The 13,206-nt window shown below is 40.5% G+C and overlaps 2 protein-coding genes across 4 annotated transcripts in view; both read right to left on the bottom strand.

The window, feature by feature from the left end:
- The window catches only part of LOC132837949 (mucin-2-like), a 5,432-nt gene extending 4,446 nt beyond the window's left edge, over positions 1 to 986 (bottom strand). For all 3 annotated transcript variants that reach the window (XM_060857991.1, XM_060857992.1, XM_060857993.1), the window contains exons 1-3: positions 906 to 986; positions 429 to 728; positions 1 to 269 (exon numbers count right to left, since the gene is read on the bottom strand). The exon at positions 1 to 269 is cut by the window's left edge and continues 49 nt beyond it. In XM_060857991.1, the coding sequence (XP_060713974.1) occupies positions 1 to 269; positions 429 to 728; positions 906 to 963 (627 nt within the window). In that variant the 5' untranslated portion in view covers positions 964 to 986. The remainder of the gene's footprint in view (positions 270 to 428; positions 729 to 905) is intronic.
- LOC132837948 (mucin-5B-like) overlaps positions 1 to 7,490 on the bottom strand; it is a 31,552-nt gene extending 24,062 nt beyond the window's left edge. Inside the window, exons 1-7 of the mRNA XM_060857990.1 lie at positions 7,469 to 7,490; positions 7,115 to 7,180; positions 6,526 to 6,825; positions 6,089 to 6,406; positions 5,949 to 5,999; positions 5,775 to 5,822; positions 5,631 to 5,669 (exon numbers count right to left, since the gene is read on the bottom strand). Coding sequence (XP_060713973.1) covers positions 5,631 to 5,669; positions 5,775 to 5,822; positions 5,949 to 5,999; positions 6,089 to 6,406; positions 6,526 to 6,825; positions 7,115 to 7,172 — 814 coding nt within the window. The 5' untranslated portion in view covers positions 7,173 to 7,180; positions 7,469 to 7,490. The remainder of the gene's footprint in view (positions 1 to 5,630; positions 5,670 to 5,774; positions 5,823 to 5,948; positions 6,000 to 6,088; positions 6,407 to 6,525; positions 6,826 to 7,114; positions 7,181 to 7,468) is intronic.
- Between the last annotated feature and the right edge of the window lie 5,716 nt (positions 7,491 to 13,206).

The raw sequence follows: 13,206 nt of genomic DNA, 5'->3' as shown, positions 1-13,206 counted from the left end.
GATCAGTGAATAATCACAGCTCACTTCACTGCTCTTTACTGACTGCAGAACATTAAACACATCATTTCTCTGTGCTGTAAAAATACAAACCAACTTCTTAGATGGTTTCTTTTCATTGCTTAGGATCTTTAGATAAGGCTGAGGATTTTCTCCAGTGTAGAGATTACAGCTAACATCAGCAGCTACTGACTCTGACTCTGGTATTTCACATGAAAATATGATGTCATCAGTCTGATCATCATAACCGACGCTTAGTCTCGGTTTCTGATCTGCAGAGGAATAAATAAAGAATATAAATAAATAACACTATAATGGATGAACAGAAATATAACAACTTTCACAGACTCTCATGTTGTGGTAATAAATTCAAGTGTAAAAACATGATTGAAGCAGAGAGAGAAGGAGATCAAATATAATGTAGAACTTACACATCACTGTGACTGGAGCTGGGAGAGAGTGAGGAGAAGGAACATGAACTGATTTATCCACAGTGTAGTAACAAATAATACGAAGTGCTTCAGGAGATCTGTGTCCTGTCCATCTGATCAGTTCAGAACCAGTGACTGAGAGCTGACACGATGGAGAGAGTTTTATATTTGTGTTTTGTGTCTCTGGGTAGAAAAAACACTGATACACTTTAAGATGGTCTGGAACATGACAGTGAAGCTGCACTGATCCTCTCAGTGTGATAACTTCAGGAGACACAGAGAGCTGGGGCTGAGGACGATCTACACACACACACACACACACACACACACACACACACACACACACACACACTCTGAACATCAAAGTGAACATAACATCTTTCTGTTCTAATCTTTGTGTATAAATGCAGAAGAATCTCTAGATTTTAAACATCTAATAGAAGTCACTGAACTCACAGCAACACAATAACGACTCACATTGAGAGTTAATGTCCAGAATCAGATGGAAGAAGATCAGGAGGACGAGCAGCTCCATTTCAGCCTCTGGATGAAGTGAAAATGTCGAGACTCTCGTCTTAAAATAAGAATCAGGCATCAGAACATATTAGCCACAGGAAAACCACACAGTCTAGTGTTTCACACGACATTCAGCTCTCCACTGTGCTCATGGTCACACACTCACCTCTGAACAGAATTCATCTCTGCATTTAACCCATCCAAAGTGCACACACACAGCAGTGAACACACACACACCGTGAACACACACCCGGAGCAGTGGGCAGCCATTAATGCTGCGGCGCCCGGGGAGCAGTTGGGGGGGTTCGGTGCCTTGCTCAAGGGCACCTCAGTCGTAGCCCCGAGACTCGAACCCACAACCTTAGGGTTAGGAGTCAAACTCTCTAACCTTTAGGCCACAACTTTAACATGTTTGTTTAAACCTCAGACAGTTTGGTATCTCCAGTCTCCTCTTATGGAGAGGATGAACATCAGTCTGGAACACAAACACTTCCAATATATATCCATCAACCTGTTTACATGCTGTTTTGCACACTTGTTTAGTTTTTTATTTTTTTGCTCTTAGCACACACTGTCTAATCATTCCAGTCATTTTGCACATTCATTCATTCATTCATCTTCTAAGGCTTATCCGAACTACCTCGGGTCACGGGGAGCCTGTGCCTATCTCAGGCATCATCGGGCATCAAGGCAGGATACACCCTGGATGGAGTGCCAACCCATCGCAGGGCACACACACACACTCTCATTCACTCACGCAATCACACACTACGGACAATTTTCCACAGATGCCAATCAACCTACCATGCATGTCTTTGGACCGGGGGAGGAAACCGGAGTACCCGGAGGAAACCCCCGAGGCACGGGGAGAACATGCAAACTCCACACACACAAGGTGGAGGCGGGATTCAAACCCCGACCCTGGAGGTGTGAGGCTAACGTGCTAACCACTAAGCCACCGTGCCCCCCCATTTTGCACATAGTGCAAAATATTTCAGTTGTTTGCTGTTTTTGCACAAATCCTATACATTATCTCAGGGACCTGCTGCTAAAAAACTGTTAATTCTAGTATTACTGCACGCAATATAGTCTGAACTTACAGTATTTACATACAGTATTTACATACAGTATTTACACTGGTCGGTCACCGCTGTTTCTGTTTATTGTCTTTTGTGTATTGTCTTTTTTGTATTTTTTGTATTGTCTTGTAACTTTTTGTCTGCACTGTCTTTTCTCCTGCACTGTCTTGTCTGTCTTGTCCTGCACTGTCTTGTCTGTCTTGTTTGTCTTGTCCTGCACTGTCTTGTCTGTCTTGTCCTGCACTGTCTTGTTTGTCTTGTCCTGCACTGTCTTGTTTGTGTTGTCCTGCACTGTGTACACCAGGTTGCACAGTTGCATTTTATGTATCTAAGACTACTTACTAAGTCCTTATAGCTCTGTCTTTGTTTTATGTAGCACCACAATCCCAGAGAAACGTTGTCTCATGTCACTGTGTACTGTAACAGTTATATATGGTTGAAATGACAATAAAAGCTTCTTGACTTGACTTGAATTGAACTGTTATGTATTTTAACCACTAGGGGGAGCCATCACTCTGCATTCACTGTTTCTGTGGTCAAGACAATTCTGTTAAGTGTAAATGCGTGTTGTTTTGTCTGTCTGATTTTCCCACGTTATTCTATTTTTAGATATATAAGTTTTATAAGGTTCATGAAGGAAAAATATGTCATAACGACACACAAGTGATCGTTTCTTTCTTACTTCCTTTTATTTATAGTTTCTAACTTGTGTTTTGTTGACCAAAAAAAAAAGTAGAGAAATAACCACAGACAGTTTAGAATTTTTATTTCTACAGTTCAATAGAAAACATTTTATGGATACAAATAATCGGTCCACTTTCTGGAACAACTTCACGTTCATCTGGAGAAACTTAGACATCATCCTACAAGCCTGTAGTTAAGTGACTGCATTATTCAGTCTGCACTCAATTACAAAGCCAACAGAAGTCAAAGGAGAAAAAAGAACAAAGGAGACCAGAATAATCCTGTGTGTAACGATGTACATTCTGTAGGGTTTAATATGCATCAGTGTTTATTCACCAAACTGTACACTGCGTCTGTGTCTCTGGTGTTCAGCTGAATGTTGGGGATGGAGCTGTAGGTGTGAGACTCATCAGTCTGTCAAAACAAAACATGAGCTTTTATTTTTATCAGTTACTCTCCATGTGTCGTGATGCTTTAGTTTGTAGCTCTAAACCGCTTGTGCATTCAAAACCACAATGTGAAGAAAAAATAACATCAAGAATAACAAACACTGCAGAGTCAAAACCACGACCCCAAAGCAGCATAACGGCTCACGAGCTGAGAGAAAAGAGCCACTCACCACTGTTTCCTGAGAATCCACTATTATATCTCCACTGTGGTCTGAAAATTCACACAGTGTCTAAAGTTAAAGATGTCTCACACACGACATTAAATACATTTTATTGCTCAAAGCGAATTTAAACACAATTTAACAACAGCTAGAAAAATACTGGATGGTGTTTGTTACTGAACACCTGAGTACTGAATCGTCCTGCTGCCTGTTTTACCTGCATTTCTCCACCTGAGAGCTGAAGCGACCCTGCATTAAGCTCCATTACGTTCTGTGATGTGTGTGAGATTGTAGTGTATAATTTACCTAAAGGCAGCGACAGTGAGAACACTGAGATGATCTCAGAATAAATTCCAGCAGCTTCTGAATCCGACTAAACACCAGAAAAATAAAATCTCTTTCAGTTGTTAACAGTAGGTTCAGTGTAACTGAGTGTGAGCTACAGATTATTATTATAGAGACAGAAATGCTACTTACTTTATTCATATTGAGCTTAGACATCAAGACTCCTGAAAGAAAACACACACTATAGGGTCAGTGGACGTGTGCTTATAGTTAACTTGTCGTTTAAGGCTTCTAGACTTGTTTGCAGCTTGGTAAGAGAGTGATAAACGTACCCTGATCACCGTGGGTCGGGTTCAAGTCTCGTCTGTGGAACAATAATCCACACGGATACACACGGCTCTTAGACGCTTTGTTTTTAAAGATAAAACCAGGATGTAATAAAAATAATCATACAATACAAACCTCTCAGACTTCTTCTTCCCTAAAAAGTAAAAACACTTGGTCATGCCATAATGAAGTACACAGTGAGCTGAAGTTTTTGCTTTCAGATTAAATGTCAGACTTACTGACACACATGAAGACACAGACGCTCATCAGTCCAGCCAGTAAAACACAGACCCCGGTGACTGACAGTGCTGTGAGCAGAGATACTGAATAACACACAAACGGTCAGATTTTACATCATGTATCTAAAAGCAGCTCCTATAATATACGTGCGGTTACTTTAACTGTGCTCTCAGGAACAGAGGCTGGATTAACTGCAGCAGGGTCACTGTATTGTCTCCGACCGTAAAGATACAGACATCACAGCCTCCTTCTTAAGTGATGTGGAAGATGTCAATCACATGAGTCTCTGATTAAAGTAAAAGTGCATGAGATCATCTATGATGCTGCTTTACTGAGCTTTTACTGCCTCTAGAACATGTTCTTATACAGAGATCAGGAGAGAATGAAGTCTTGAGCAGTGAGAAAACAAGAAATATAATAATACATGTCCTCTTAAGACTTTATAAGATTTAAGTTCATGTGTGTTCATACGTATAACCTACGTATCATTAGTAAATTACTTAAACCAATACAAATGACCAAACATAAAGGAACAGCACTTAAGTCTAACAAACTGCACCTTAAACCTGAATAACTGACCTGCAGTTGTAGACGTCTGTGTCTGTGTATAACAGTGTTACTCATTGTGCGGCTAATACGATGATATGATCATGTGGTTAAAATGTATTTTTCATTTAAATAACATTAAAAACAATCAGCATAGAAAAGCATAGAAAAACGAATGTGCTCTATTACAAATAATAATATATATTTATATATATTATTTGACTCGTCACTGACTCACTGCGTTCTGCGCAATAGCCAGTTTTTGGCGGCCTGCCAGAAGCTAGTTTGTGTTTCATGCTAGTTAACAACTTGTGTTTACTGAACACACACGGACTAAAAAATGGATCGATTTCTTATCAAACAATCCTGCGCACAAAATGAACAGCAACAAAGCAATGTGACAGTGACAAAAGAGGTAACTGATGGGGAGCATGCGTCATCCACAACTCGACTAATTATTGTACTGCAATATTGTACATTGTATTTAAGCAGATAAGATATTTAAGACTGAATAACTTGGCATACTTTGGGGTGAAAGTGACTCTCCTATTGACTTTGTCCTATCAGTGTGGCTCACATGAAAAAAATAGTGAAGACCACTGATGTAGGGGAAAAACATGATGAACAATAATGTGAATAAATATAATATCAATTCAGACTTACAAAAACAGATGATCAAAGTCATCACAAATGTATAATTTCAATTATTATATCATGTTAAACTTGAATCATTAACCTGCAGTAGATGTTTCAGTTGTAGACGTCTGTGTCGGTGTAGAAAATAAACCTGATGAACAACAATGTGAATGAGTTTAAAATCAATTCAGACTTACAAAAACAGATGATCGAAGTAAAACTGACATCACAAATGTATAATTTAAATTATAATATCATGTTAAACTTGAATCACTAAACCTGTAGATGTGGGCATCTGGGTCGGTGTAGAAAATAAACCTGATGAACAATAATGGGAATAAGTTTAAAGTTACAAATGTAGATGATAAAGTAAAACTGATTTAAAGTAAAACAAATGTATAATTTATAATATGTGCATTAAACCTGTAGATGTTTCAGTTGTAGACGTCTGTGTCTGTGTAGGAAATAAACCTGATGAACAATGAAACAACAAAGTGAATAAGTTTAAACACAATTCATAATTACAAATACAGATGATCAAAGTCAAATTGTGTCTCAAATTTATACTTTAATGTGTGTTAAACTCGACTCATTAACCTGCAGTAGATGTTTCAGTTGTAGACGTCTGTGTCAGTGTAGGGAAAAAAGCTGAAGAAATAAAACACACAAATAGATGAAATCTGGTTCAAATGTCTAAAACAAAGCAGATAAAAGCTCAGTGATTAAATGTAACTTACGTATCAGATTGTATTTATCACTCATTAGAGAGCGAGCAGTCGAGTCAGAGATCAGTGAATAATCACAGCTCACTTCACTGCTCTTTACTGACTGCAGAACATTAAACACATCATTTCTCTGTGCTGTAAAAATACAAGATAACTTCCTAGATGGTTTCTTTTTAGATCTTAGGATCTTTAGATAAGGCTGAGGATTTTCTCCAGTGTAGAGATTACAGCTAACATCAGCAGTTACTGACTCTGACTCTGGTATTTCACATGAAAGTCTGATGTCATCAGTCTGATCATCATAATTGACGCTTAGTCTCGGTTTCTGATCTGAAAAAAAAAATAGATGAATAAATGACAAAAAAAGTGTTTTAGAGTTCATCATTCACACAGATAGAAATACACAAACTGCATAAATTATATAAAGGTCCATGTGATATAAAGCTTACACATCACTGTGACTGGAGCTGAGAGAGAGTGAGGAGAAGGAACATGAACTGATTTATCCAAAGCGTAGTAACAAATAATACGAAGTGTTCCAGGAGATCTGTGTCCTGTCCATCTGATCAGTTCAGAACCAGTGACTGAGAGCTGACACGATGGAGAGAGTTTTATATTTGTGTTTTGTGTCTCTGGGTAGAAAAAACACTGATACACTTTAAGATGGTCTGGAACATGACAGTGAAGCTGCACTGATCCTCTCAGTGTGATAACTTCAGGAGACACAGAGAGCTGGGGCTGAGGACGATCTACACACACACATACAGGTACACACACACACACACACTCACACACACACACAGACATGCACACACACAGACACAAACACACACACACAACACACACATATAGAGACACACACACAGACAGACACACACATACACAAACACACACACACAGACACACACACACACACTGAACATCAAGTGAACATAACATTTTTCTGTTCTAATCTTTGTGTATAAATGCAGAAGAATCTCTAGATTTTAAACATCTAATAGAAGTCACTGAACTCAGAGCAACACAGTAACAACTCACTTTGAGAGTTAATGTCCAGAATCAGATGGAAGAAGATCAGGAGGACGAGCAGCTCCATTTCAGCCTCTGGATGAAGTGAAAATGTCGAGACTCTCGTCTTAAAATAAGAATCAGGAAGCAGAACATATTAGCCACAGGAAAACCACACAGTCTAGTGTTTCACACGACATCCAGCTCTCCACTGTGCTCATGGTCACACACTCACTTCTGAACAGTTTACACATCACTAAACAAAGCAGCTTTAACATGTTTACTTTATTCTCTACACAACATGTTCATTTCTCTAAACCCAGACACTTTGTTTGACTCGTGTTGTGTATCGTGATTGTGTCTGAGTGACTTTCAGTACTTCACCTCATCACTGCACCGCCTCCAGTCTCCCTTCATGAAGATGGTTTATATCATAACTTATTATATCCACTAGGGGGAGCCAAAACTCTGCCTTCATTCATTTATTCTTCTTCACTAAGCGCTTTATCCTGGTCATCATCACCAAGGCTTCTGACTCTAACAACATCTCATCTTAGTTTCGGACGCGTCCGAGAACCGATGAGCTGTTGGTACTGCGCATGCTTGAATAACTGAACCGATACAGCGAATCATCAGTACACTGAACTGAGAACTGTTTCTTTCGGACGCGTCCGACATACTGAGAACCGATGAGCTGTTGTTACTGCGCATGCGTAAATCACTGAACTGATACAACAACAAATGGAAATGGTTATGATTTAATGTCTTATCAACGTATGAGTGTTTAACTCAGTTGTAATAGTTTTTGAAACAGCTGATGGAGCGAAAGAAACATTTCAAAATTATGTAAGTAAGTTTTTGTAAGTTGATGAAGATTTAGTTTATTAACTTTATATCATTAAGACACGTAAAACACCCACGTTTGCACATCAATGCCTGTACTGGGTGTTTTAGTTGCAAAACTTATATGTAAGAAACGTATTTACGTCGGATGAAGGAATTTACGTCATTACGTCAGGACGTAAAAGAACTGGTGAACTGGATTATTGAACTGGTTCATTGAAACGAACTGTCCGAAAGAACCGGTTCGCGGAAAAGAATCGAACTTCCCATCACTACTTAAAAGTAATGATCAAATTTGAACACTTAGAAAACCCTGAAAGCCTACAGAAATCACCCAATCGCAAAGCGGACTGGCTCCGTCTCCATAGCAACGGATGCTGAGGCTCACGGGTAACGCTGGCGTCCGCATTTGCGATTGGTTGATTTCTGCAAGCCGCGTATTCTAACCCATCCGCTTGGACGGGAGAATGAGAGCAGCCCTGTGTATGTGACGCTTCTGAGGACTTGTGTGTAAAATCTGTTACATGTGTGTGTTACAGAGGAGACTCACTGCCTACGTACACGACGTGTTTATTTAACATTTACAGAAGGAGTCTAAAGTACCAGCGCCTTTAGTAAGGCTTTTTCACCTGCATGTAAGAGACAGATTTGTCCACAAGAGGGCAGCACATGCTGCACTAAAAAAAAAGACCTCAATGTACTTTGACACAAGACGAGCTTTACCACTGAGGCTACACTGGTTCATCTACACTGGTTTATTAATAAGTCTCAATGTGTCCACTGTGTAATATTGTTACTCAGACCTCAGTTAGTGAAGTGTGTGTGTGTGTGTGTGTGTGTGTGTGTGTGGGAACTGCGACTGAGATAGACAGATTGTGTATGTGATTTGGGGGGATTGGTGGGGGTTTAATGGCTCACAACACTTTCCCATGGGAACATGTACTTTTAGGGTTGGAAAGTATTTATAGAAAATAATAATTTTAAGGGTAATTTGTGTATACAGAACATAAACGCTGTTTGTTTGACATCATGCAGTCAACCATGGTACAGATTACTCCTTTGTGTTTCCACTATGAGTAATGTTTTTATTCCTTTTATTCTTCTTGAACTATAACACTAATAATAGTGCGCACAAGGCGTACTGTTGATTTGATGCTTGGAACGAACCATGAAAACAACAACGGGGGGGTTCTTATGTTCTTACGATCACACTCTGATGTCGTTCCTCCAGTGTTGCAGTGTTCCAGCTGCGGTTAGAGAAGATGAAATGAAGCGTTAACACTTCTTCTTTTACTGAGTTTGTACACACTCACACATTTATTTATTTTATTTTATCCCGTTGCTCTTAAAAATTTGAATGACACTAAATCACACAGTGCAAGAGGAACTGGCTACATGCAGAGAAATAAAAGCTGCCCAATTCCAAAAGGATTTTCAAACCATTCCCAAGATGCATCTCGTAAACCCGCAGCATTTTGACAGACATTTGAAATGCAGGTGTTGCCACATCACAGCTCCAGGGTTCCAAATTTTGGTCCTTATCGTCTGTACAGTTTCACGTTGTCTGTGTCTGGGATTCTTCCGGATTCTCAGGTTTCCTCCAAACTCCAAACATGCTGGAGGTCGGCTCAGTTACTCCAGGTGAACTTGTGTTTGTAAGTTTCACACAGGTTCAGGATCCACGGCACCGATCAGAAGAATAGATGAACACGGATGAACGTCAGCGTGCACAACAGTGTGTATAAACGATGAGGTGTCCTGTCCTCTTTTTGGTTTCTGCAGCTGTAATCCTCACACAGAAGATTAACACTGTGCTTTTTTTCTTCTTTAGGGTTGGTTATGTAAGCTGCGAGGGAAACGGGATCAAGGATAAACAGGCGACTGATGCAACGTTGGTGCTGCATACTGGCAAACAGTTTGCGCAGTGACTAACAGAGCGGAAGAACTTTCAGCTTCCGGATATTATATCACTTAATCAAAGTAATCCAGGATGTATGTGATGAGCTGCGTGAAATCTCTGCAGAGGGAAGTGTCGCAGGTTTTTATGTCATACTCATCGGCCTCCTCCACTTTGGGTGGCTGCATCAATCCTCCATGCTTCCTCAGGGCTTTCTCTGAAGATCTGGCCATGTGGCGTAATCAACGTACGGCTGATGACTCAAACATCACACAGAACCCTGCATGAGTCATTCACAGTCATTATTTGTTAAGAAGAGATTCGAAATTAAGTAGAATTAGAGAAATTTAATGTACTATATAATTAATATATAGTATATACACACACACAATGGGAGCTATAGCTGCTTTACTGTCACATGAAGCCATAAGAACCCTTGAAGAACCTTTTCTAAGATTGTGTGTATCATATACTTTAATATTTAACTCTCTTGGTGTTTGAAAATCTCTTCACGGTTCTTCAGGATTTCCTTCGTCTTCTCACAGTGTCTAAATCGAATGTGCCGTTGTCGACTCACGTGTCACGTCTCCTTGGTGAAGCACAACAGCGTGTTTCCCTGAGTGTTTCGGAAATCTTTCCTGGTGGACCAACTTCAGAGTCAACCCTTTAAGAACCCGAGCTTGTAGCTCAGAGTTAAATGTTAAACATCTGACACTTCTGGAAACTGAGGAGCAACTGATGAAACAAGTAGCCGTATAACGTGAATGAGTTGTTACTATAGAAACGATAACACATTAGAACAAGCTTCTGTTGTAGAATATTAATCAACACCTCCCGGCCAATCAGGAGCCAGAATTCAGCAGCGCCGTGGTGATGTAATAAATATCAGGTATAATATGCAGCTTCACTTGTGTCGTTCCACAAATAGACTCGTGAACTTTATGAACTTTACACAAACATTGAAATGAATTTGTGAATTGTGATTCAGAGCCTTCTGGGACATGGATGGTTACTGTGGTCTCTCTGTCTCTCTCTAAATAAACCTTTGGCTGTTTGCTCTCGGCCTGCGTCACGTCTCTGACCTGTATGCTACATTCAGCTTGCTCAGACTCACAGACCGACCTTTTTATACCTGTCACTGGATTAAAATAAACACATGCACACATTTCCTGGCTTTATAACACAATCTTAGGAAAAATGTGAAATATATATATATATATATGTCAAAATCTCCATGTGGTAAAGGGTCAGTCTGCTGTAGCGGGACGCTGTAGCTGTAAAGGGAGATGAACATCGCTCTTAGTTCTCTGAAGCTCTTGTTAGAGCATGTATAGTGAATATAATTTTCAGCTTCACGTGCGATGTGTCAGACTGATGATGATGTGTGAGGCTCAGCAGTCTTCCTCTGTCTCTTCAGAGCTGCTCTTTTGGGTGTTAAACTTAAAAATACCACAAACTTTCTCCAAAACTGATGAATGCTCTGGGAAACATTGTGCTTGTTACCTACAGAGCTCTTACTGATACTAACCTAAACATTTCCATAATGTGTGTGTGTCTTTGTGTCTGTGTGTGTCTTTGTGTCTGTGTGTGTCTGTGTGTTTGTGTCTGTGTGTGTCTGTGTGTGTGTGTCTTTGTGTGTGTGTGTCTGTGTGTGTGTGTCTGTGTGTCTGTGTGTGTGTCTGTGTGTATCTGTCTGTGTGTGTCTGTGTGTGTGTGTGTGTGTCTGTGTGTGTGTCTGTGTGTGTCTGTGTGTGTGTCTGTGTGTATCTGTCTGTGTGTGTGCCTGTGTGTGTGTGTGTGTCTGTGTGTGTGTGTGTCTGTGTGTGTGTGTGTGTGTGTTTGTGTCTGTGTGTGTGTGTCTGTGTGTGTCTGTGTGTGTGAGTGTGTGTGTCTGTGTCTGTGTGTGTGTGTTTGTGTGTCTGTGTGTGTGTGTGTGTGTGTCTGTGTGTGTGTGTCTGTGTGTCTGTGTGTCTGTGTGTGTGTGTGTCTGTGTGTGTGTGTCTGTGTGTGTCTGTGTGTGTGTCTATGTGTGTGTGTGTGTCTGTGTGTGTGTGTCTGTGTGTGTGTGTCTGTGTGTGTGTGTGTCTGTGTGTGTGTGTCTGTGTGCACACCAAACACAGACTGCTGTGTTTCAGCCAGTAACTCATTACATAATCAGCAATGAAATCCAACAGTGTGTCAGTTCTGAGGTGTTTAATCTTTAACACAAGTGCTGACAGGAAGTATTAATGCTGTATGATTTTGTATTTTGAATACAATTCAAATCCCGTTCTTCACCACAGCTCTGAACTCTCTCAACTCTCCTCACGTCTATTCCGGGCTGTGTCAACATTCACACGCCTTTCTATAGCTTCTGCCTTCGGCGTCTGCCAGCTTTTCTCTCTCCTTCTCCCTCTTTCAGACCTTTCTACAGAAGACCTTAAAGAATTCTGAATGTTCTTGTGCACGTTTTTTTTTATTTATATCGTCCTTAAAAGTTCCTTGATATTTGAAAGTTATGCAAGTTTTTATTTGCGTGATCTATCCTCTCTTTTTTTCACACACACATACACACACATACACAAGCTGTCTGTCTGTGGAGCTTCCTTGGAGGGTGTAATCCCAGACCATGGAGCATCTGGGCTGCTTGTGGAATTCCTCTTGCAGTGTGGAACAATGCTCTGAGGCCCGAGGTTCAGGAAACACTGTGGAGCGCTCCGGGTGAGAATTAGGAAATGGGCCAAAAAATTGTGTGTGTTTGTGTGTGTTTGTGTGTGAGATATAGAAAAATAATCAGATAGTGTATGTGTACATCTACATGAATGGGTGTTAGAGACTGAAAGTGTGTATGTGTGTGTTGTACTGACAGTTCCGGAGAGGTCCCTGAACCGAGGGTCGCTCTGTGAACTCTTTCTGTGAAACTGCTTTCTGGTGCCGAATGTGTGGTGAAGAACAACAAACAGGAGCCGTGTGCTGTGACAGATGTCTCGCGTTGATAAACCCATCAAAGACCATCCTCACGTGCAGTTATGTAATATTTCCCACACTCACACATTCTCCTGCTGCCTCCACTCATCCCCCACAGCACCAATACCACTTACACCACCACCTGATTGTCAGACGTTCTTCCACATACTCTTCCATCTTAATGCTGTCTTGTACTTCCTCGTTCCATCACCATGTTCCCTTAACTTCTCTTTTCCTTCCAAATGACCCACCTCGCACCTTCCTACCTGTCTACCTGATCACTTCTGCTGTAGTTTCCCAGTCATCTAGAAGCTCTTCCTGACCACCCAAAGCCTGTTTCAGCTTCTGTCTGATTCCTCACAACCTTTTTCAACTTCTATTACTTGGTTTTCTTTTCTATCTTTCCTCTCCTCTTCTTCCTGGCCATAAGAGACAT

The sequence above is a fragment of the Tachysurus vachellii genome, chromosome 22 (assembly GCF_030014155.1).
Source record: "Tachysurus vachellii isolate PV-2020 chromosome 22, HZAU_Pvac_v1, whole genome shotgun sequence".
Classification (NCBI taxonomy): Eukaryota; Metazoa; Chordata; class Actinopteri; order Siluriformes; family Bagridae; genus Tachysurus; species Tachysurus vachellii.
Note: the sequence above shows the minus strand (reverse complement) of the source record. Positions and strands in the feature narration are given on the sequence as shown.